At 36.8% G+C, this 25,830-nt stretch overlaps 1 protein-coding gene across 5 annotated transcripts in view; it reads left to right on the top strand.

The window, feature by feature from the left end:
• Nucleotides 1-25,830, top strand: part of USP37 (ubiquitin specific peptidase 37) — a 91,642-nt gene that overhangs the window by 7,334 nt on the left and 58,478 nt on the right. For all 5 annotated transcript variants that reach the window (XM_077748533.1, XM_077748530.1, XM_077748535.1 and 2 more), the window contains 7 exons: nt 2,550-2,764; nt 6,306-6,477; nt 10,879-10,976; nt 14,000-14,178; nt 14,528-14,605; nt 21,495-21,592; nt 22,930-23,014. In XM_077748533.1, coding sequence (XP_077604659.1) covers nt 2,609-2,764; nt 6,306-6,477; nt 10,879-10,976; nt 14,000-14,178; nt 14,528-14,605; nt 21,495-21,592; nt 22,930-23,014 — 866 coding nt within the window. In that variant the 5' untranslated portion in view covers nt 2,550-2,608. The remainder of the gene's footprint in view (nt 1-2,549; nt 2,765-6,305; nt 6,478-10,878; nt 10,977-13,999; nt 14,179-14,527; nt 14,606-21,494; nt 21,593-22,929; nt 23,015-25,830) is intronic.

The following is a 25,830-nucleotide window of genomic DNA, read 5'->3' as shown; positions in this document are numbered from 1 at the left end:
ATACAGAAGCATGAAACAGTCTCTGTGGACATGGGGTGAGAGAAAAAGTGAACGGTATTGGGAAAGGCTTCTTAAAGAAGTTAACATCTAAGCTGAACCTTGATTTTATAGCCAAGAGAAATTAAGGGGGCCTGTGGGGGCATGGAGAGAATACATGAAAATCCTCCAGAGATAGACGACAGTGTATGCAAAAGTATACTGGCATGGCTTTTGGGGGGAAATTATAAATAATTCAGATGGCTGGATTTGGAGGGCTTGTTGGGGATAGGTAAGTAGGGCCTGGATCGTGAAGGTGTTTGTCAGGTTAATGAGTCTAGATTTTATTGTGAGGGCAATGGGAAGCTGTTGAATGAGATTAAGGAGGAGAGTGATGTGATTTGATCTACAGTTCATCATAAAGATGTCTAGGTGTATGAAGGTAGAATCGACAGGACTCTACTGTGATCTTCTGTTTCCAATCCAGTAACCAATAATCATCAAGAGAGAAATCAAAGATAACTCTCATGTTTCTGGCAAGAGCAGCTGGGGTAGGGGAGGGGTCATGTATTCTTGGCAGTGTTGAGAACAGAGTGGAAAGATGTCTCAAGGACCTATCCAAACAATAAAGTGCCAAACTATTAATTGCAAAAAAAAAAAAAAAGTATTACAAACACACATTGCTGGTCCAAAATTTTGTAGTTACTAGTTTGAGCAGTGCCATGTTAACAGGTCTCTGTTAACAAGTAACAAGACTCTGTTACTCTGATGGATTTATATACCTAGCAAATTATACTATCTAAATCTGTAGGCATTAAAAATTTTGATGAGGTGAGTGAATAATAATAGAGGACTTAAAATACATAACACCTGTTAACTATTCAAAGTGTTTTCACATCTCTTTTTAAATTTTATTCCTAGTTATTTGATACACAGTCTCTAGAAGCCTCAAACTAGGGCCCCAGGCTCTATCTTGCCTATGTCCTGTCTATGGGTGGGTTTTACTTGATTTGTAGCTTTTAAAAATAAATTTTAATTAATTGCCCACAATTTTCAATGGGCAGTTTTACATAAGTATTTGGATATCATTTTCTTGAAAAGTTAGATGATCAGGCAGCAACTGGATTCACTAATTCTACATGGTAAAATTGGCTAGTAGCAGTTTTCGTAGTTTGCCTCCCTAAGTCATGTCACCTGCATGACCCCTATAGGCAGTTGACTTTGATGACCCCTTTTAACAGCTTATTTACCTGAGGTCTTCCAAGATAGAGGTGCTATGCGCAAGGAATAAATTCAGAAAGTGCACGCTAATTCCATTCATATTAAACCTTTCATTTCTTAGGTGCCTGATGTAGGTTATTTCATTTAGTTTTGCAACACTATACCATTTGCTATTCCTATTTACCGTTGAGAAAGCTAATGGTAGAAAGGTAAGTTATAAATTAGTGACAGCTGGCTCCTGATATCTAGACCGCCTGTGTTTTTTGTATACTACTTTTTTTCTTTTTTAGCTTTTCTAGTTGTTTAGGCAGAGGCAAAGTATGATTTTTAATTTCTTAAATTATAAGCAAGAATCTGTTTTAGCAGTGTTTTTAGAGATTTGAAAAGAGTATATCTAAAATTTTTAATAATTTCAGATGATTGTGTGTATCTGTGTGTACATACACGTAGATAACACAACACTAACATTCTTTGTTACTATGGTTGTGTTTACTTACTGACATTTGATAAGCTAGTTTGAAGTTCTTAGATATTTTGTTACTGCTGTACGCAATTTTTAAGTAGAAGTTCATTCAGAAATTTGAGTGTTTGTCAAAGATAAAATTGGTAAAGATTCTTTCCACTTTATGGTAATACTAAACAAATGTAGGTGCTTCTTAGAAAGAGAGGTTTTTTGTGTGTGTTTGTTTTGCCTAGAGAATAAATTATTTTCTCAATATAATTCTGGAGGTTATACTCATTTGATTATTTTCACAATGTTTTTATTCACCCAATGTCTATACATGTGGATATGCACAGACTACTGACTGATAGAGGAATTGTTTTATGATATGATTTGATATTTTTGCAGGAACTCCATTCTAAGAAATGGAGTCAACTGACTGAAACTTTTTTTTTTGAAAGTACATTTGAAATTCAAGACCCTTTTACCTTTCATTCATGAAGGAAGGTAAAAGTTGGTCATATTGCTGTGAGCAGTCATATTGACAGTTTAGTACTGCTGACTGACATGCCTTTAGTGGCAGCAATATGGTTGTTAATGGTGCAGAATGCAAAATTCAGGCACTGCTAGGGCACAGATACTGGACAAATGACAAAGGAGGGAATGTGGTAGGGAAGAAATAAAAGGTGGGTAGACTCAGTCACTGAATTCAGTGACTACTTTAGTTGTCTTTCTTGTGCCTACCAGCTAGCTAATGAAGGCTTTTGAGGTTACTTATGAAAAGTGGTTTATTGAAACAGAGAAAAGGATGTAAAAGATGGTTTATTAAATGCTCTCTTTTAAGTTACTCTTGTTTTAATCACTCTTATTTTAGTAAATTATAACTTACTATTTTATTTTTCTTCCTTAGAATCTGTCAGGTGTATTTTTGATTTTTAATTTGGCTAGAAGCAATTTATTTTTAAAGAAATGTCTCCTCTGAAGATACATGGTCCTATCAGAATTCGAAGCATGCAGACTGGAATTACAAAATGGAAAGAAGGGTCATTTGAAATTGTGGAAAAAGAGAATAAAGTCAGCCTGGTGGTTCACTACAATACTGGAGGAATCCCAAGGATTTTTCAGGTATTACCAGATTTTGATGTGGAATAGAATCACACCCTTTAGTGAGGAGCTTCCCTGTACCATAGTAAAGTACAATGGTAGCCCTCGTCCTAGATTAATATTTCTTCTGATTTCTAGGACACTAATAGTTCTGTCTACACCTTTTATAAACTATTCAACAGCATTGTTGATGGTGTATAATAAGGAGTGGAAGTAGTTAGTCACCGTTATTGAGAAGAAAACTGGGAGGAAACTGAGAGGAACTGGGTTAGGATACTATTTCTAAGCTCTTTTGAAAACCACATTAGGATAACTTTAGTTATTCCCTTTTGTTCCTTGGCATAATATGATAGATTCTTTTCTATTTAGTATTAGCTTTCACTAGGACTCATTAGTATTTTCTAAAACCTAATGTCTACTTACTAAATAATCTTACCAAAGGTTGTGGTATGGACCATTCAAGGATGATTATTCAGAGTCATCCTTACAGCTGTTTTCTTCTAACTGTAAACTTTTGAAGAATTTCATTATTTCATCATTGCAGAAAATAGTAAATTTTGTTTTCACTTGTGTACTGTATTCCTGAATTACTCATTTCGATATGATTTAAATTTAAAAAAAGTCTTACATTTTTCTGCACTTTAAAATTCTGTATTTGTTAATTACATAACACAATAGTATAATATTCATTTAAACTGAAGTACTCTATTGAATAATAATTTATTAAATTTTATGCTTGACAACCCTAGACCTGGGGTAAAATTTACATTCCTTTTTGCTTTTGAACTGTGAAATTGCTTATGATTTAGTGTATCAAAGATATTCTTACATAGATTGGAGGTGGTGACATGGGTAATACAAACAATGGTAGTTTCTGCCACATATGCGTATCTACTAATTGTTTATCTCAGTGATTTCTTTTCAAATGGAGATTGGGTTTTTCAGTCCTCAGCCCAAATTAGCAGTGAGTAAATACTTAAATATTTAAGCAAGCATAGGTCTTTAGGAGCATGACGATTCTGCTTGTGATTCCAGCCTCATCTCAGTTCTAGATCAATTTGTATTCCACATTCATTTGTTAACTACCTTCAGATTAATGTGGTGGATACTGTACTAAGGGTTATTAAGACAGAGCTGAATGAGATGTTTTTCTTCTCAAACTTAAGCATAATGAAAGGCACTTTAAGATGTAAAAATATTTCAGACACACTGAAGTAACACAAAAAAGAGAGTGTGCCCTGAGCATTTAGAGGATGAATAGGAGTTTGCCAAATAAGTGGAGGTAGAGCGGAGGTTATTTCTATACCTGGACAAACATATGCAAATGTGAAATCAACACTCAGGGAACCAGAAAATCATTTTAAAATAAACGGATAGTAAGGAGTAAGTGGCAGAAGTAGAAGCTGAAGGGCTAGATAGAAACTAAATCTTGAAGTATCTTATTTGTTATACTAAGAGGAGCTTAGATTCTAAGAAGCCAAGAATCTCAAATTCAAATTCATTCAGGGGCTAGGCAGATGAGTTTATTACAAGAGATAGTAGGAGAATAAAGACATATCTGAGGTCCTTGTGGGAGTTTAGAGGAGGAATGAAAGTCCTAATCAAAGGAAAAGACAGTAGGGAGAAGCAATAGGAGGAAAAGGATAGATCTGAAAAGATTTCAAGAAGACTTATTAGATTTAGGGCAGTGAAAAAGAAAAGACCCTGGAGAGGTTCCCAAATTTCTGAGTGGATGGTAGTCCCTTTCATGGCTTGGTAGGGAGCACAAAGCAAGGATTGGGAAGGGAAGAGATGAATTGTACAAGGGGTCAGACGTTCAGATATCAGTATCTAGTAGGCATTAGGTAAACAGGACTGAAGCTCCAGTAGAGAGGTCTGGACTTAAATCTGGAAGGCCTCATCATATGTTTAGTGGGGCTAATAGGATTTTCGCTTGTTAAAGACATCAAGTTCAAGATTATTCTCATCTTGTTTGTTAATGAACAAACTTTTCCCTTTATATAGTTAACTTTCACTTTTAAAAAGTAGTATATGGACTGAAATAATGGTTTTAAGTGATCTCTTTTTTTCTTTTGCCTGCTAATCTTGTTTTAAGTATTTCAGAGCTAAAGCCTCTGAAATCAAGGGTGGGATGCCCAGCCTACTGAGAGGCCCCCTTATGATAGGATTTTTAATCAAGGATATGAATTTAAGACCTATTTTGAACCCTCTCTCTCCATATATAGTTTACATATGTATTATGTATACATCATATATGTATTATACGTATTGTACATTATGTATACGTATATACATCTTGTATGTATACGTTATGTATGTGTTGTACATATATGTATCTTTATGTTACATTATAATGTGTATTAAGCAATATACAACATATATTATTATATATGTAATTTGTGTATGTATTATATATAACATAAGCCTATATGTAGTTTAAAATTTGAATATATAAATGAAGTCTGGTAAAATTATATTTTTATTCTTATGTAAAAGTTGACAAAGGTCAATTCTAGTTTAAAAAATTATGAAATACTATTACTTTTTTCTGCTATTCAAAGGGTATATTTCAGCAAAAGGCACTTTTGAGATCTTTGTATGTGCCTGCTGAGGAAGAACATTAGAGAATAAGGATGCCTATTTGGCAAGAATTACTTAGGTAATAAACTGGAAGATTTATTTATTTAGTCTTGGAAAAATTTCAGCCAAGAGAAAATAAATGTTATCACTTCATAGCACATATCCAGAGTCTGGAAGATTATAAGACAAATTAATGGACAATTTTGTGGAGTGGAAGAAGTAAGCTAACAGAGTTCCCAGAGTACTCATGTTCTTCATGATTGAAAGAAAGTTAAGCAAACCTGCTTGGGTAATTAGAAAAGAAAGATGGAGGTGTCTGGCTGGCTCAGTAGTAGAGCATGCACCTATTGATCTTAGGGTTGTAAGTTTGAGCCCTATGTTGGTATAGAGATTCCTTAAAAATAAAATCTTAAAATATATATATGAAAGAAAAAAAGATATCTTCTTCAATTGGTAAATTTTATTTTGATGTGTTTTTGAGAGGTGGAATTGTTTTGATAATTATAGTTTGGATTAATATATCCTTTTACATTACGGCTACCTAAGCCAATTGTCACATATTTTATAAGCTTTTATTTAAGAAAAGGAAGAAAGAGAAAGAAAGCCTCTAACACAATGTGACTTTCTAGACGAGTGCTGGTATAACCATCTAAGCTCTGTTAATTGTTAACTCACTCGCTTTTATAGCTTTATAACTATATGTGAAAATATTCAATTTCCTATCATAAAATCAAGAATCCTAGGGTTACTTTGTAAAATAAGTTTTAGTAGTAGCTGTTTGCCTCTCCTGAAAGTGAAATCTTTGATTAAGTGTATCAAGAATGGGAACTCTTTTCGGTTGGCGGGGGTTTCCCTAAAATATGGGAAAGACCTAAGAAATGTAACTTAGAAAGTATGAAGTATAGCATTCTTTATATAATTTATTTTGCCTTATTATTGTATATTTTTAATAATAACATAATTTTCCTTTTGTGTTGGTTAGCTAAGTCATAACATTAAAAATGTGGTGCTTCGACCAAGTGGAGCGAAACAGAGCCGCTTAATGTTAACTCTACAAGATAACAGCTTCTTGTCTATTGACAAAGTACCAAGTAAGGATGCAGAGGAAATGAGGTTGTTTCTAGATGCAGTCCATCAAAACAGACTTCATACAGGTGAGCGCTAATCTTCCTAGGGTTTACCGTTAACAATCATAAAAGAATATTACTAGATGGTAGACAAGTATTCCTGATCAATATTGATATAAAAATCCCCAGCAAAATACTGCCACACTGGATTTAGCAGCACAATAAAAGGGTTATATACCATGACCAAGTAGGATTTATTTTTGGAATGCAAGGATGGTTCAAGATCTGAAGAATCAATGTAATACACCAAATGAGTTAATGAAGGAAAAAAACCACATGATCTTCATGCAGAAAAAGGCTTTGATAAAATTCAAAACCCTTTCATGACAAAAACACTCAACAAACTAGAAATAGAAACTACCTCAACCTCATAAAGGCCATGTATGAAAAATCCACAACTTACATACTCAACAGTGAGGAATTGAAAGATTTTCCTTTAAGAGAAGGTACAGGGCAAGGATGCTTTCTCTCACCACTTCTATCCAACATAATACTAGAAGTTCTAGCCAAAAACCTTGGGCAAGAAAAAGAAATGAAATGCATGCAAATTAGAAAGGAAGAAGTAGGGTTGTCTGGCTGGCTCAGTCCATAGTGCGAATGAGTCTTGATCTCTGGGTCATGAGTTCCAAGCCCCATGTTGGGTCTAGAGCTTACTTAGAGAAAGGAAGGAAGGGAGGAAGAAGAGCAAGAAAAAAGATAGAAAATTATATTTGGTCTCAGACACTATGAAAGAGAGAAAAAGATAGAAAGAAGGAAGGAAGGAGGGAAAGAAGGAAAGAAGGAGAAAAGAAAGAAAATAAATTATATCTGGTCTCAGACAATATGATCCTATATGTAGAAAACTGAAGCTCCACAAAAGAATATGGCTAGCAAAGGAGGAGGATTTAAATTACAATTGGTAAGAGTTACCTTGTCATATAACTCTTAGGTATTTGTGTTTCTCTACATGAGACCTACTCAGGTTTTACTCTTGCTATGAAGATAGCAAGTACTATACAAAATCTTATAGTGTGATCAAATTCCCTTGCCCCTTCCTGATCTCTTTCATTTAAAATGTTTTGATTACTCTCTCTCTCTCCTAGAAATAAATAAAACATTAAAAAAAAAATTAAAAAAAAAAGGGGGCACCTGGGTGGCTTAGTCGGTTAAGCGTCCGACTTTCGCTTAGGTCATGATCTCGAGCCCCGCGTCGGGCTCTGTGCTGACTGCCAGCTCAGAGCCTGGAGCCTGTTTCAGTCTGTGACTCCCTCTCTCTCTGACCCTCCCCTGCTCACGCTGTCTCTCTCTCTCCTAGAAATAAATAAAACATTAAAAAAAAAATTTTTTTTAAATGTTTTGATTAAAAAAATGTATAGACATTTTTAAAAGAAAAATCTAGTGCTTAAAATGAGTTTTCCACTATTACTATTAGTGTTTAGCTGTATTATGAAAACTTTGTTATGAATATTTTATAGTTTACAAATTTTGGGGCTTTTTAACTTAAATATAACACATAAAATGTTAGAAGGTGAAGATGTAGCAGTGCTACTTTGCTTGTGTTTAACTAATATCTATTTGATATACTATATTCCTTGTAAAAATATTTTTTAGATCGTTCATTATTTAGTATCTACTTGTATGTTCATGTTACCAAATCTGAGCTATGTCAGTTTACTAATAACTGTTGAATTTTAGAATAAAGGAATTGAATACTGTTTAAAATTTTTAGAATATGTCAGGGACTATGTATTTCTGTTTTTGTTTTATTTCACTGTACCTGTCATGTTAATTGACCCACTGTTTTAAGAATTGACATGTGTAAGAAAACCTCGTCTCTAAATAAATTGCAATGGAAAGCACAATAGAGTCTCTGGAAACCCATGTTTAAATCTGAACATGATACAATGGAGAAATGTGAACTTTGGACCTAAACAGATTTGGGTTTGAATCCTACCTCTATTTTTTTCCTGTGTGGTTTTCAATATGTCACTTAATGACTGAGTTTCAGTTTCCTCATCTCTAAAATGAAGGCTATATCACCTTAAGTTTGGGCCTTATTAAAGAATAAAAGCTCTTAAATAAAAAGCATGACTGTTACATGATAGATACCTAGAAATTAAGTCAAGAGGAGCAGGCTGTGGAGTTGAATTGTTTTGTGCTCCTGGACAAGTTATTTTCATCATTTGAGTTTAGTTGCCTTAGCTGCCCAAAAGTGGTAATACGTACTTTACAGAGACTAGGTAGGATAATGAATGTAAAGATACTTTGAAAAGTGTAGCACATTTAATATATAATATGTGGCAATTCAGATCAGTGGAGAAAAGACTAAATTTGAAGTGTTATCTATAAATGAGATAACTAACCATTTAAGAAGAATAGAGCTGGCTCCCTATTTCACTCCATTCATCTCAATAGATTTTACATTGATCAAGGATTCGAATGTAAAAAAGTAAAATGATAAAAGTATTATTAAAAGGGGACAGTGGATTTTAATATAATAACTAGATGTAAAAGACCTTTCTGAGTATGATAAAAGAAAATCTCAGAATCAGTAAAGGAAAAATTTAATAATGGACAATAAAAATTTAAGTCATCTCTGTGGCAAAAGTAAAAAAAAAAGAAAACAAAGAAAGAAAATATTAGCCACGGTAACAGAGTTAATGTTGCTAATAAAGACTTATTTTCCAAATCCGTATGAAAAGGACAATCCAGTAGAGTAGTAGGAACTGCATATAGGAAATTCAGGAAGATAAACAGATGGCTTTTACACATGAAAAAAATCTCAGCTTCACCAATAATTAAATTCAGGTTCTTAGTATCACATTAGCAATAGTATGAGGAGAACAAGATAGTCTCGTATATTTGGTAGGAACTTAGAAATATTTTTTGGAGGAATAACTGGTAATATCAGTTTAGTTTAAAACTACTTCCTTGGGGTCCCTGGGTAGCTCAGTCAGTTAAGTGTCTGACTCTTTTTTTTGTTTGTTTTTTAGTTTTTTTTTTAACATTTATTTATTTTTAAGAGCGAGAGCGCATGCACATGAGCAGGGGAGGGGCAGAGAGAGACACAGAATCTGAAACAGGCTCCAGACTGAGCTGTCCTCACTGAGCCCTATGCGGGGCTTAAACCCATGAGCCATGACATCATGACGTGAGCCAAAGCTTGGTATTTAACTGACTGAGCCACCCAAGTGCCTCATTAAGTGTCCAATCTTGATTTCAGCTCCGGTCTTGATACCATGGTTCTAAGATCAAGCCTCACATTGGGCTGTGCTGAGCAAAAGAGCCTGTTTGGGATTCTGTCTGTCTCTGTCTCTCACAAAAAAAAAACAACAAAAACAAAAACTGTACATCCTCTACTCCAGCAATTCTTATTCTAACAAGTTCTTACAAAAACAATTTTATTCATGCAAGAAGATATGTGAAAGGATGTTCAGTATTTGCATTTTTAAAAAATTAAAATATTTCTAAGGATTGTCTGGGAAATTGAAGTATAAAATACTTCCTAAAGTATAAACAAATTCATACTTCTACACTACTTTACTTTTTTTTTTTTAAGTTTATTTATTTTGAGAGAGATTGAGCACAAATGGGAGAGGGAGAGAGAGAATGAATTCCAAGCAGGCTCCGCACCACCAGTGCAGAGCCCAGCACAGGGCTCGAACTCACAAACTGTGAGATCGTGACCTGAACCAAAGTCAGATGCTTAACCAGCTGAGCCACCCAGGTGCCCCAGTACCTTACATATTTTAAGCTAGCATTGATTTCTTTGGAATAGAAGCCATTTATGCTGCTTGCTGAACTTTATAATATAGAGTATAGATTATTAGAAGTATATATGTCACTGGTTCTGACCTGTTTCCTTGGCATCCAGTGTCAGTGTTCATGCCACTGACATGCCACTGTTCATGCAAGCACTGGAGCCTGCTTCGGATTCTGTGTCTCCCTCTCTCTCTGCCCTACTTTCACCCTCAAAAATAAACATTAAAAATTTTTTTAAAAAATTAGTTTTCTATTACATCCTCCCAGATTTTTGCATGTTATTTCATTTTTTGTTTGAGACTCTAGTTTAGAATTTTAATTACTTTTTATATCAGATATATTTTTAGAAAGAATTGGTTGATAAGGACTTTGATTTTTTTTTCTTTTAAGTTTATTTGAGAGAGAGAGAGAGTATTCTGGATGGGCAGAGAGGGAAAGAGAGAGAATCCCAAATAGGCCCCACACTGTCAGTGGAACTTGAACCCACACACTTGTGAGATCATGACCTGAGCTAAAATCAAGAGTCAGAGGCTCAACTGACTGAGCCACCCAGGCATCCCGGCACTTTGATTTTTTTTATGCTTTCTTCTATTTTTTTCAGTATTCTGTAATAATGGTAACTTTATTAAAGTAAATGACTTGGAATTTGTTTGTTTGTGTGTTTGTTTGTTTTTCCCCTCCTACCAGCCATGAAACCTCAGGGGTCTGGTAGTTTTGGAGCTATTCTGGGCAGCAGGACCTCACAGAAGGAAACCAACAGGCAGCTTTCTTATTCAGACAATCAGGTATGTTCACTTGATCTTTCTAGCTTTTAAAAAAAAGTCAACTATTTTATGAAACTTTTTCCAAAATTTATCACATATTACACTTCTTAGCATGTAGTTTTACTGAACCCAGTATGACCTGTGCTCTATGTCACATGGTTATCATTATGAACCATAGTAAAGTGTCTTTTTTTTTTTTTTAATGTGTATGTATTTTTTTTTTTTAAGTAGGCTCCATGGCCAGCATGGAGCCCAGTGTGGGACTCAAACTCACGATCTCGAGACCAAGACCTGAGCCGAGATCAAGAATCGGATGCTCAACCAACTGAGCCACCCAAGGTGTCCCAAAGCGTAGCTTCGGTGTTAGATGTAGGTTTGAGATTTGATGCTGCTGCTTACTAGTTGTGGGTCATTGGAGAAGTTCCTTAAGTATCCTGAGCCTTACTCTCCATTTGTAAAATTGAGACAGAAATAATGTTTTAAGGGTTGATATGAGTTAATACTTATAAACAGTGCTTAGCTCATGATACCATATACTAACAATCCTGTAAATATGTGCTGCTATTACTTTTGTGATGTCCTTTGAGTCTGTTCTGCATTATGAACTTTTCCCCTACACTGTATGATACCAACCTATTTTGTTGAGGTTCTCTGTTTACTTTTTAAATAGTTTTTCTTTCATAAACATTCAGATAACCATGAGACTTGCTGTGTACTATTGTAACTTAGGAGTCCTATGTCTTTTAAAATTTAGCTTATAAAGGGAAACTAGGCATAAAGTAAGAAAAACTTTGAACTATTCAGTAAGTAAACTGATGAGATCTGTTTGGCTGTGCAGAGAGGTGATTATTTAGTCCATTTGCTGGACTAAGCAGTGAGTAAGATTTTATTTTTGTTAGTTTTTTTAATAGGTTGTGGGTTTTTTGTTTTTTGGGGTTTTTTTTACATTTTAATTGAAAAATAATTGACATGCTGTAAATTGCACATATTTGAGGTGTACAATTTGAGACGTTTTGACTTCTGTATATACCTATGAAATCATCCCTATAATCAACCAAGTGAATATAGCCATAACCCTTAAAAGTTTCTTCATCCCTCTTGGTAATCCTTCTTGCTTTCTCTCTAGCACCTATCCCCTAAACCACAACTGGTTTGCTTTTTGTCACTGTAGATTAGTTTGCATTTTCTAGAGTTTTATATAAATGGAATCAATGTATATATATTTTTTGTCTTTTTCATTCAGCGTAATTACTTTGAGATTCATATGTAGATAGAAATTTAAACTGTTAGAATATTTAAATGTGTAAATGTTAACGTATATAGCAGAAGCAAATATTTATACTCACAAGTAATGATTCCTGTTAGTGGGATTATAAAATCAATTTTATGGGTCATAACTAGCATTAAATACAAAAGGAACAAAATAGAAAATAATAGAGGAAGTATTATACATAGTAAGGATAAGTATTGGTTCTTGAAACTTCTATTTTGGTTGTTTATATGTATGTATAATAGTTTATGATGAAAAATATTTCTAAGTAGAGATTATGGTCAAAAAGGTTAAAAAATGCAAAAACAGTATACATACGTATACTGTATAGTATGCTACCATTTTAATAACAAAAAGAATAAAATTGACTTGCATTTACGTAAAGAAGAATACTTACAAAGGATAAGAGAATGGCAAATGGAAGAACTGGGTAGATGGCAGTGGATGATAATGAGACTTCTTAGTGTATGGCTTTTAGTGTTTTGATTTTTGAGTCTTGAGAATGTATCACCCTTTTGAAAATAAATTCTAACTTTTTTACAATTGTTCATTCAGATGACCTCAGAGATTTTTTTCTTCCCTATCCTAAGATTGTATGTAATTCTGTAGAAAGAAAGAAATTGGAAATTTCTTCCATAGAGAAATCACATTGCTTTATATCTAGTTATAAAACTTATCTGGCAGAATGCTGGCCAAAAGCACTACTTCCCAACTAAGATGTTTAAATTGTTGTATTCGCTTTGGATGTTCTTGCTGTGTTTTTAAGGTAGACTCTTCGAGTGATCTTCTGCCAGTGGACTCTGTCTCACTCTCATTCTCCCCATCATTGCATGTATTTGTTTCATTCTTCCAGACTAGAACCCCCTCAAAAGTCATATGAGGTATATGTGACTTGGCATTTAAGTTGTGGTAACCAAATGTCATCATTGCACCTTTTTCTCACATTATGTCACATTATCATAATCATTGAATTTTTTTCTCTTTAAAGTCAGCTATTCAAAGCAAATTCTTTTCTACCTACAATTATGTTGTGGAAATTTTAAGTTTATGGGAGTGCTAGAAGAAAATAAATGTCAAGTTCGGTTTCTGATGCAGACTGTACATTAGAATCAGCTGGAGTGCTTTTAAAAAGCCTACTGGTGAATGGACCTCACCCCATACCAATTAGGCTAGACTATCTGGAGATGGGTTTCTAGTTGTGAGTTACTTTAATCATAAAAATGTTCCATGTGAGGGGAGCCTGGGTGGCTTGTTGCCAGTAAGCGTTTGACTTCCACTCAGGTCATGATCTCACACTTTGTGAGTTCAAGCCCCGCATCGGGCTCTGTGCTGACTGCTCAGAGCCTGGAGCCTGCTTCAGATTCTGTCTCCCTCTCTTTTTCTGCTCCTCCCCTACTTGTGCAACACCCCTCCCCCCAAATAAATAAACTTTAAAAAAATTTAAAAATTTTTTCCATGTGAGAATCAATGATCTAAAAGCATGCCAATTGGGACACCTGGGTGGCTTAGTCAGTTAAGCATCTGACTTCAGCTCAGGTCATGATCTCACAGTTTGTGGGTTTGAGCCCCACGTCAGGCTCTTTGCTGCCAGCTAGCTCAGAGCCTGGAGCCTGTTTCAGATTCTGTATTTCCCTCTCTCTCTGACCCTCCCCTGCTCACGCTGTCTCTCTCTCTCTCTCTCAGAAATAAATAAAACATTAAAAAATGTTATTAAAAAAATAAAATCATGCCAATTAATTTGAATATTTAGCTGTGTTAAACTTTATTCTTACAGACGCCTTCAAAAAGAGGAAGTTTGGAAACTAAAGATGATATTCCATTTCGAAAAGTTCTTGGTAATCCAGGTAGAGGATCAATTAAGACTGCAGCAGGAAGTGGAATAACTGTCACCCGAACAATTCCTTCCTTGACATCTACATCAACGCCTCTTAGATCAGGGTTATTAGAAAATCGGTACGAAAGACATTTTTTCTTAGTCATTAGCTGTGCCTGTTTGTAAATGTCTTTTAGGCCTTTTAGAAAGACAGGTACTTTGAGAAGAAAGATTGTCCAGTGAGTAAAATGTGTTAGAAAAAGAGAGTATAGAGTATATATTTTAGTAGGTAGTTAGTATTGGCTTTTTATGATTTGTGGCAGTGACGCATATTTAGCATGCAGATGTATAGTATATTAATTAAAATGTGGTTTAGAGAATGAAGCAGTAGTAGTCACAGTTCCTGTCCTTGAGTGTGTTGGCTTATACTTCTTAATGGTATGAATTATGACTTTTTAAAATAACTTTTTTTTCCTTTGTCTTCTACAGGACTGAAAAGAGGAAAAGAATGCTATCATCTGGCTCAGAGTTGAATGAAGATTACCCTAAGGAAAATGATTCATCATCGTAAGTTGCTTTAAGAACACTTAAGGCTCTAGATCAGTATTTGTTACATATTCATAATTACAATCACTAAGGAAGATCTGGGGAGAGGTGTTCAGTTTATGAGAATTCTAAATATAGAACAGAATGTAAAGCATTTGGTGACAGTAGATTATAGACTCCATAGAGTATTTGGCCATTGCTGTTGCTTTGATCATTGCCATTCTCCCAGCCTAGCTTTTNAGATCAGTTGGCTGTATACTTTTGGGTCCACTTCTGAGTTCTCAATTCTGTTCCATTGGTCTATGTGTCTGTTTTTGTGCCAATACCATACTGTCTTGATGACGACACCAGCCTAGCTTTTTTATTATCATGATACTTAGAGGAAGCTCAGAGTTCGATGCGGGGCTCAAACCCATGAACCACGAGATCGTGAGCTGAAGTCGGACGCTTAACTGACTGAGCCACCCAGGCGCCCCAGCCTCCACTTTCATGTCTGCATGCCTGTTGATGGGAATGGGGAAAGGAACAAAGGGAGAGCATATTGCTTTCCTTTAGGCTGGAAATCATATACATCACTTCTGTGCACATTGGCCAGAATTTGCTCATACGGTTTTACCAAATTAGAAATTCTGGGAAATATGCCTAGCCTAGTCCAGATTATACAATTATGGCAGAAGGGTACAGTGGTTATTTGGGGACAACTAATAGTCTGCTCTGCTTCCTCTTTAGCCATAGAAATATATCTGTTTATCATTCTTCCCATACATTTAGTCATTGTATCCAGTTCAGAGCTCAGGATCTCTGGGTGATGTGCAGTTCTCTCCGTAAGGTCTAAGCGTGCCTTGGACCATATGTGCTTCATGGTCTGATACCTAATAAGTAAAAGGCAAGTTAATGTGTATTCCCCACTCCCAACTCCATATGTGTATCATTATATATTGCTAGCATAGGCATAAGATAACCACAACAAAAGTTTCTATTTAGAAAAGACAAGAATAGGAAACTGAAGGAGTCACTGCTCTACAGCAGCAATAAAATCTTGGTAGGCTGAAGTTGTGAAGACAGTGAAGACAGTGGAGTAAGTTCTTGTAGCAAGCAGTCTGTTCTATCTTCTGGGAGAAACTCCCTCATTGTACTTCATTTCATTTGACTCTTGGTTTTGCCCTCTAATAGATTTCGTTTGTCTTCTATCTTTCAAGGCCATAGCTAAAGTGGGTTTTGAAGACTATTCTTTCTTGGGGCTGTGCAGCTTTTGTAGCCTGCTTCCTGCTGATAAAGTTCTGGGAGTTTAGAAGCGTCCAGAAATTATTGCTTCTCAGCCTTTTGGCTAAAATCAAGTGTAGAAGTGTCCAGAGATCTAGGAGTTTTAGAAGTCCAAGAGTTTATTTAAAGATAGAACAAGCAGGATTTTATAGGCTTCAGAAAGAATTAGGGCCAATATTTTTGTTGTTGTTGTTTTTACTGTTATTTAGAGAGAGAGAGAGAGAGAGCACCCGCCAGTGGAAGAGGGACAGAGAGAGAATCCCACACAGGCTCTGCACTGGCAGCACAGAGCCTGACATGGGACTGGAACCCACGAACCATGAGATCATGACCTGAGCATAAATCTAGAGTTGGGGGGTGCTTGGGTGGCTCAGTCAGTTAAGCACCTGACTTTGGCTCAGGTCATGGTCTCGTGGTTCATGGATTGAAGCCCCACGTCAGGCTCTGTGCTGACAGCTCAGAGGCTGGAGCCTGCTTCAAATTCTGTGTCTCCTTCTCTCTCTCTGCCCCTACCCCGCTCATTCTCTCTCTCTCTTCCTCTCTTAAAAATAAATAAAACACTAAAAAAGATTTTTTTTTTAGTGGCTTAAAAAAAAAAAAAAAGAGTTGGTCACCCAACCAACTGAGCCACCTGGTGTCTTGGGGTTTTTTTGTTTTAATAAACATTTAAGTTTTGAAATAATTTTAGATTTACAGAAAAGTTGCAAAAACAATATAGAATGATCCTGTGTACCCTTCACCCAGTTTCCCCAATATTAACATCAAGTTGTTTTTTTCATAAACTACTTCTTCAGTTACCTTCTATCATTGCCTCAGTTCGACAGTCCAAAGCAATTGGATTTTTTTTGTTCCATATGGTCTCAAATTACCAGACAATTTCAATTCTAGGCCCTTGACACAGAGGGCTATATTCCTTTTCATCTCTGATTGTAAGCTGGGTAGCCCTTACCCAAATTTATCTGTCTTGAATAGGACCATGCTGAAGCACAGACCAGTATTCCTATTGTCTCAGTCTTTTCCTTTAGAGCTATAGGTCCGATATGCAAGACATTACAGATAACAGGTTTATAAACATTTTGCTGAGATGTAGGAGTAGTCACTAGCTTTCCAGTCTGTAATACCTGTGTTTTGACCCTCTACCTTCCAACTGTAGCTAGTGCTATATATTTTAGGTTTGTTAGGATAGTACCACACTTCTCGTAACGAAATTTGTGTCTAGTTGTAGGGAACAAAATTCATTTTAGCTAGTTTACATACACAAAGGGATTTGCCTTCAGAGAGTATTAAGACTTACGGAATCGTTAGGAAAGCTGAAAAGATAGGCTATAGGTTAAGCTTTCAGAATGATTTTAAGAGCTGTGCCCCAGATCAGGTCACCAAAGATGCCCCTGGCTATATCTGCAGCTGGTAGCTGCATTGGAAGTTGTCATCTCTGGAACCATGCTGCCATTGCCAAGATTAGAAATCTCTACAGAAAAACTGCACACCTCTGAAATGATGTTTGCCATCACAAGGAGCAGGACACATTACCTCTGCCTTACTTCCGCATAGCAGATCTTATTCAGTCACATGTAATTACCTTAATTCATACCCTGAACACTAACTAGGAAATGTCGTTTTTTCGCATTTTGGCTTTTATAGGACAGATACACTAAAAGGTGGTTGTAATGGACTGTTGCGTGCCAGTTCACATATGCATCGTACTTCATGGACATCTCACTTTTTCTGCTTAGAATTCTGTGAAGTGAGCCCTAAATTTCTGATCTTTGTTCTGGGCTAATAACACTTTTTACATCATCACAGTCAGATTTTATGAAGTTTGGGTTTTCTAGAAAACTCTAGATTAATACACTTGTACAAGTGACTTGGTAAGAAGGTGTTCAAAGTAGAGACCAGAGTGAGGAAAGTAGGACAGGGAAGGAGAGTAAGCCAACCAAGAGTGAGATTGTAGCTAAAAGTCCCACAGAAAGTAGGCTTTATCTTGATACAGCAGGGGACTCTGGACTTCTTTGAAGTGAGGAAGATGGGCTTTTATGTTCCCATACTGCACAGTCTTTGGTTCTGTGACTCTACCCAGATGGGCAAAATACTTTAAGTAGACCAAAGGCAGTTCTCTGAAGAACTGCAGTGCTGGCCGTTGAAAACACACAGTCTGGTGTCAAAGTATAAAAAGGGATCTGAGGGGCCTTGATGGAGCGTAACTGTTAAGTTCATTCCATGGTATTACAGATTCTTCACATTGATGCTGCCCACTTTCTGAGTGAAAATCTTATAAAAGGAGGGTTAGAGGGATGAGCTACAGTCTCATTTGTCCTTACTGCTATAAATAGCCTTGAGGGACTGGTATTATCATCTTTACTTCTATCATCCATTCTAGATTTGCTGCATTCTCCACTAATACTTCTGCTGGTCTTGGTGACTTACCCAGTGGTATGACTAAGGTCTTCATTCCTGTGGGGGTGAGCTCCTGATCACTGTGTACTTGTGCAGGCCAAAGTTGTTAAAATTGCCCATTCGTAGTTAAAACTGAACATGACAGTGCTAAGAAACTCCCTAGTAAATCCCCTTTATTCCAAAGATATTTTTCATGCCCTCATTATATAGCATCAACCCTGCCTCCTTAAAGTAATCAAAGTCAGGGGTGCCTGGGTGGTTCACTCAGTTAAGCATCCAACTCTTAATTTCAGCTCAGGTCATGATCTCACTGTTCATAAGTTTGAGCCCCACATTGGGCTCTGCATTGACACTGTGGAGCTTGCTTGGGATTCTCTCTCTGTCCCTTCCTCTCTTTGCCCCTCCCCTGCTCATTCACGTGTGCACCCGAGCTCTGTCTCTCTCCCTCTCAAAAAACAGAGTCAGTTACCCCTGCTAGTATCGCAGTTCTTTTCTTTGCCTGATCTTCTACCAACACGAGGAGCCCAAAATGAGTAGCAGCCATAGCTTTAGATTAAACGGGTCTCTTACTGTTCCCAACGGGTGAAAAAGTTCCCTTTCTGGGACAGGAGTTAATTGTTTAATGTCTCTTTAGTGGAGCTCTCTGGTGTGCATTACTATGTGAAACAGATCCCCACCCTTTGTCCACACTTCTATATGGCAATTCATATACGTCTTCCATAAGTCATTTCTCCTCAGTCTTCAGGCTTGCTACTTGCCGGCCCCTTACTATCCATCCAAACCATTTGCCATTGCCCTAGAATCCATAGCCCACTTTTTTCTCCAAACAAGGTGAATAAGGAGGTGTACCTCTCAAACTGCACCATGGAGGATTTCCTCTCACCAACTGTCTTTTTGGGCAGTACCCTAATGAGTCTATAGTGCAGCAACAGTTCATTTTCATCCTGTACCAAGATACCAAGATGATCTACCCATGAATCAGGACAGGTTGGTTATAGAGAGTACCCATAGGCCTGTTCTTGTTATCTATTCCTGCTTACTTAGAACTCATCCTAGGTATACCACTTCCATTTTATGATGGATTGCTACTGTAACTTCCTGGTCTGATGACTTCAGGGGTATGATAGCACCCAGCTCATGATGGCTAGCTCTTGTTACATAATCCCGTGATGACCCGTAGTCAGATATTCTGTCTCTTCCAGGCCTTAGTAACATGCCAGGAGTAGTGTGCAATACTTCATAAGTAATATATACTTTTTTTGCTGCAGACAGCATGGTCTTGCTCTCAAATCCCAAAGATTTGGGCTGCAATTCTCTTTGGGTGAGCAATTCTACCTGATGTCTTGTCTTTATCCTTAAGTTGGTAATTGGCTCAACTGAATCTATCATTTTTTTCTCTTGGGTGGATCAGTACTCATAGCAACAACCAACCAATTCCATAGTCTTTATGATTATTATTATTCCATATCACTTGTATCAGTTATCTGTTGCTGAATAGCAAACCACTCCAAAACTTAGTGACTTTTTTAAAAAAAAATTTTTGTAATGTTTTATTTATTTCTGAGAGAGACAGAGACATTGTGAGCACGGGAGGGCCAGAGAGAGAGGGAGACACAGAATCCGAAACAGGCTCCAGGCTCAGAGCTGGCTGTCAGCACAGAGCCTAACGCAGGGCTCGAACCCACGAACCGTGAGATTGTGACCTGAGCTGAAGTTGGACGCTTAACCGACTAAGCCACCCAAGCGCCCCCAAAACTTAGTGACTTAAAATAGTAACTATTATTGCCTATGAGTTGATGGTGACTTAAGTGATTCTACTTTATCTGGGCCAGAATTGGCTGATTGTGGCTGGGTACTCTCATTTTCCAGTTGTTGAGTTGGCTAGTGGTTTGTTGGCCCAGAATGGCCTCACTTGTGATTGGCCACTGGGTGCCTACTGGTTGGGTGAAGATGGTGATTGGGCCCTGTGTCTTTTGTCATTTCATCATCTAGCAAGTTAGGCTGGAGTTATTCACATAGCAGTGTCAGAATTCCAAGAGAGTGAGCGTAAATTTGCAAGGCACATTTAGCCTTAGGATCAGGACTTACACACTGTTATGTCTGTTGCATTCTTTTGGGAAGAGGAAATCACAAAGCCAGCCCCATTAAGGCATGGGAAAACAGACTGCATTTCTTGATGGATGATTTGGGTACAAGAAAAGGAATAATTTGGCACATATTTTTAAAAACTGTATTAAGATAAAATTTACATTGGATCTTAAAATTCACTTATTTTAAATGTGCAATTCAGTAATTTTGGGTAAATGTATTGAGTTGTGCAACTGTCACCATGATCTAGTTTTAGAATGTTTCGGTAACTCCAGTAAGATCCACTGTGTAATCTACCACATTTCTCAAGTGCTAGAGATATTGCATGAGCCATATTCCCTTCTAGTTTATCCCATCCCGTTAACTACAGGTGAAAATCCTAATAATTATAATCATTAGGGCCCCAGAGGTATTATCACCAGCAGTGGGATTTCTATTGCCATTGCCACACAAGTGGTCCATTTCCAGAATCTTGTCCTTAGAGGTGTGCTTCCTAGGCCCATTTCCAGAACTAGCTGTTGTAGATCAAGTTCTCCAGAAGCAGACCTGAAATGGAGATTTGTGTGCAAGTTATTTATTAAGAAAGTACTCCCAGGAGATAGCAGGAGGGGAGTAGGGAAAGCAAGTCTGTGAGTGCAGGAAATGAAGCTTGAGTGTGATCTCATACAAAAATCAAGCAGAGGTTAGGGTTTATCCTAATTCCAGAGGGAAAATCTGTTATACAAAATTCACCGCTTCTTGATCTTACTTGTGACTCTCTCAAAGTGCAAGCAAAGTATCTCTAGTAGCTTGAGGCTAATCTGTGCAAAAGAACCCTAGGTACTGGCTGTCAAAAACATACCTAAATTGGTGTGGAAGAGAAGACACGAAAACAGGGTCAGAGAGAATCTGGGTAGAGCATCTGCGTTATGTGCTACAGGCTTTATGCATGATGGATCTCCTAAAATTAGCACTTTTAATCAAAGCATGAGCATATCTCCAACTGAACCCACTCCACTGGGAAGGTTTAGGTATTTGGGAATAATAGATGGGGGAAATGCCACTTAAGAAATTTTGACCTGTGTGTGAAATGTAAATTTTCTGAAGTGATAAGCATTTAAAATTAAGAACTGTGTCTTTATATACCTATATGTATATAAATATTGAATTAAATTATTAACTGTAGGAACAACAAGGCTATGACAGATCCCTCCAGAAAGTATTTAACCAGCAGTAGAGAGAAGCAGCTGAGTTTGAAACAGTCGGAGGAGAATAGAACATCAGGTAAGTATTTTGTTTTCATATAAAATACTCAATTATTATTTGATGTACTGTATTATACTAGAAATAAAAAGCTAAACTGGGACATATCTGTACATTATTCAGGAACAGTACATGTTTCAGTACTAGTTATCAGGTACCAGTTTGTATCCGGTACTTGGCTAAAGTATTAGAAATAAGGAAATTTTTATTCTTTTGAGAAAGAATCTAACTTTTACCTTGTTCCCTATTTAACTGGCTATAGTTCAAGCTTTTTTGTTGTTAAAGTATCTGAACCATAAAATGAATTCAAGGAATTACAGTGGTTGAAACTGAATTTTATCAGTGTTGCTACTAGTTAGAAGTTTTAGAAGGTCTTCAAACTTGTTCCAACAAATTGCTACTTAGAAGTTCCAGAAGGTCTAAGGTACAAGCTGGACCCTATTTTATAAAAACTGAAAGTTGCACTGTCCACGAATTGTTGTCAGTGTTTTCCCACATTTAACATCTCTTCTCTAATCCTCTCAACTCCTTAGATACTCAGCTATGTGTAATTGATTTGAATATTATGTCAGCTGGAAGTTAAATGGAAGTAAATGGCAGGATTTTGATTTTAAGAGAATTCATTTGATTAGGACTCCAGGAACATTCTTTTTTAGCGGTTCAGGGTTGTGACATTGGACTCCTACAGAGAGAAATATCTCCAATGTAATTCTTACCTCTGAAATAATAATACATTTTGTAACACCCGCTTAACTGGTTTATAGCTTTTATAAACAACCTATAGTTAGAAAACAATGCTTAAGATACAATAAGCCTTGACAAAGTTGAAGTTAAGGTGTGTCTTAGAAAAGTTGATGGGGAAGAAGAAGAGAGAAAGAATGAAGTGGTCAAGTGACAACATTCATGGAACAAAATGTGGAAGTTTTAAGTTTGTTAAAGTTACAGAATTAATGAGTAAATGTAAAGTTAACACAACTAACACTTGGAGAGAAGAGAAAAAGAATGGGTGCTGTAAATGAGAAGTTGCTAATTTTTCATAACAGATAACTGATATTGTTTACAAGGAGTAAATCAAGAAATAGAAACATTATCTAGCATTCTGAAAGAAATGAGAAATTTAGGTTCGAAATTAAAAGCAAAATTTGTGGAGCGTTAGGGCAGGAGAGAATTCTTTATTAGAACCTTCCCACAGTGTTTGATATTTTAACACACACATATATCACTTTGATGCAAAGAAGGGGGGAGAAACAGTTAGCTATAAACAGGCTTAATGCATAATTTTATTATTAAATGAATTTGGATGGTTGATTTAGGAATTAAAATTTTCCTGTGGGTTTTTTTTTCTTCCGTTTTTTTAGGGCTTTTACCTTTACAGTCCTCCTCCTTTTATGGCAGCAGAGCTGGATCCAAGGACTACTCTTCTGGCAGCGCTAACCTAGACAGGTACGCGTCGGTTATATGCCTGGTGAAGAACTTGAAGAGCTCTCTTTTTCTACTGAATGATGGTTTAGGCTGTGCATTATTGGGCTGGGTGAATATTCTAATTTAAAATAACAAAATTGATGAGAATCATGACTCATGACATTTTAGAAATTAAAAAGTATTCTGGAGGCATGTCTGTGTGACTCGGTTGCTTGAGCATCTGACTCTTGATTTCGGCTTGGGTCATGATCTCATGGTTCATGAGCGATGTCATCATGCGATGACAGCATGGAGCCTGCTTGGGATTCTCTCTCCCACTCATGTATGTGTGTGCTCACCTGCTCTCTCTCAAAATAAATAACCTTTTTTTTTTAATGTTTCTTTTTTCTTTTTTTAACATTTTATTTATTTCTGAGAGAGAGAGAGAGAGAGGCAGCATGAGCAGGGGAGGGTCAGAGAGAGCGGGAGACACAGAATCTGAAACAGGCTCCAGGCTGTGAGCTAGCTGTCAGCACAGAGCCCAACGTGGGACTCGAACCCACAAACTGTGAGATCATGATCTGAGCCGAAGTTGGCTGCCCAACTGACTGAGCCACCCAGGCGCCCCAATAAATAGCTTTTTAAAGAATTACTTTAAAAAACTACTCTGGAAATGTTTTAGTTTTTAGATGCTTTTTTTTTTTTTAATGTTTTCAGCAAGTGAATAAACGTACTGAGGCCACAGGTAGTGACTGACAATGTGATCAGATTCTAGAGCAGTGTACTTTCCATCTTCTAAGTGATGAACATATTAAGATATCTCCTGAGGCATTTATTTTACTTATTTATTTATTTACTTATTTATGAAAGGGAGAACATGTGCACACACAGGCAGGGGAGGGGCAGGGAGCAGGAGAGAGAGAATCCTAAGCAGACTCTGCACTGTCAGCACAGAGGCAGAGCCTGACAGAGGACTCAAACTCACTAGCAAGCAGTGAGATCATGACCTCAGGCGAAATCAAGAGTCAGACACTAAACCGACTGAATCACCCACGTTCCTCCTCAGACATTTTTAAATTGCCTTTGTTACCTGTGTATTAAGCTACTACCAAAAGTTAGGACATTTTCTTTAAAAAGCAAGTTGCATGTTAGTATCTTTTACTGGAAAAGGCTAGTCAGAAACTTAATTGCGGATTCTATACAGGTTGAATTTTTTTTTTTGAGATTTACTGAACATAAATATATTAGACAACTGCTAAGTACGTGTCTCGAAGGCACTATCTTGGAGCCTGGAGGGGCAGTGGTAAATGTAAAAGGTAAGGATATTGAGTAATTGTGGTATATAACAGATATGCTGTGTAACGACCTATTAAGTGATACTTTGTTTTTTAGTAGGATTTAATTCAAAGTGGTAAAAAAAAAATTATTTATTTTTAACCTTCACTCATTTTTGAGAGACAGAGACAGAGCACAAGTGGGGGAGGAGCAGAGAGAAAGGGAGACACAGAATCTGAAGCAGGCCCCAGGTTCTGAGCTGTCAGCACAGAGCCCGATGTGGAGCTTGAACCCAAGAACTGCAAGATCATGACTTGAGCTGAGTTGGACACTTAACCTGCTGAGCTACCCAGGCACCCCAGAAAGTTTTTGATTATTTGATAAAATGAGGTGAAGTAAAGAATTTGATCCTGTATTTTTAGGTATATTCAGCCTTGGGTGGTATTTCAGACACTTTATAACTACAGTGATAACCAAGTTATTTGAGTTTAAAAGAGAGACATATTTCTGCTTATTAGAAAAATTTTAAAAGAATCCAAGTTTTTAAAAAACCTAAATTAAATTAAATATAGTACAGATTTCTTCTCAAGATAATAGAATATATATGTTTACTTCACAAGAGTGACTGAAGAAAAAACTATTTTTAATGCAAAACTGCATTCAAAAATGAGGTGAAAATTTCCAAATCAGTGAGAAAAAAATTAATACTGAGTAAAGGCTGAAGCCATAAGGAACATGGAAAACACAGATTAGAGTCAAGTATTTAGGTGTGGGTCTTCAAAACCAGCGTGAGATTGGGAACTGAACAAGACTCCAGGCCAGAACTTGGTTTGTTATATGAAGCTACATATCTAGAACTGCTTTCTGTGCTATTAAACCAAGGCCTAACACTTTTGTAGAACTACCTGGGTTTGGAACCATAAATGTGCTGTTTGTCTGATGCTCCCTGAACAGAGATCAAATACATAGAAATAGGAATTTTAGTGATTGGCATCTGTTTTAGTGTTGCCTGCCGTGGGGCAAGAATTCTGAATCTCTAACATAAAGTCCCATGCAGATTACGGGTCCACACTGAGGCAGCTACTAAGCATGTCAAGAATGTGGGATAGTGGAATGCAGCACAGAAAGAAGGTGGTAAATGTAAATGAAATGAAGAGACTTATATTGGGCTCCATTGGTCTATTCTCTATGTCTTAATAGCATTTTGGAGGAAAAAAGACCAAGGAAAATAAAGACAAGGAATTTGTCAAAAGAAGTATGGATGAAAGTGATGAAAGTCCATACATTGAAAAGCTTCAACAAATGCCAAACGGCAGGCAGGCAGGCAGGCAGGCAGACAGACAGACAGACACACACACACACACACACACACCACATTGCAGATGAAATTTTAAAAGCTACTTGAAGGAAATATTTATAAAAGGAATGGAGATGTACATTAGCAACAATAGAAACAGAAGACACTGGAGTAATAGCATCAAAGAATTCTCTACCCAGCTAAATTTTAATTTAAGAATGCAGATTAAAAGAATGCAGGCTCCTGGGTGGCTTCATTGGTTTAGAGCCCAACTCTTGATTTTGCC

This window comes from Crocuta crocuta, unplaced genomic scaffold (genome assembly GCF_008692635.1).
Source record: "Crocuta crocuta isolate KB4526 unplaced genomic scaffold, BGI_CrCroc_1.0 scaffold229, whole genome shotgun sequence".
Classification (NCBI taxonomy): domain Eukaryota; kingdom Metazoa; phylum Chordata; class Mammalia; order Carnivora; family Hyaenidae; genus Crocuta; species Crocuta crocuta.
Note: the sequence above shows the minus strand (reverse complement) of the source record. Positions and strands in the feature narration are given on the sequence as shown.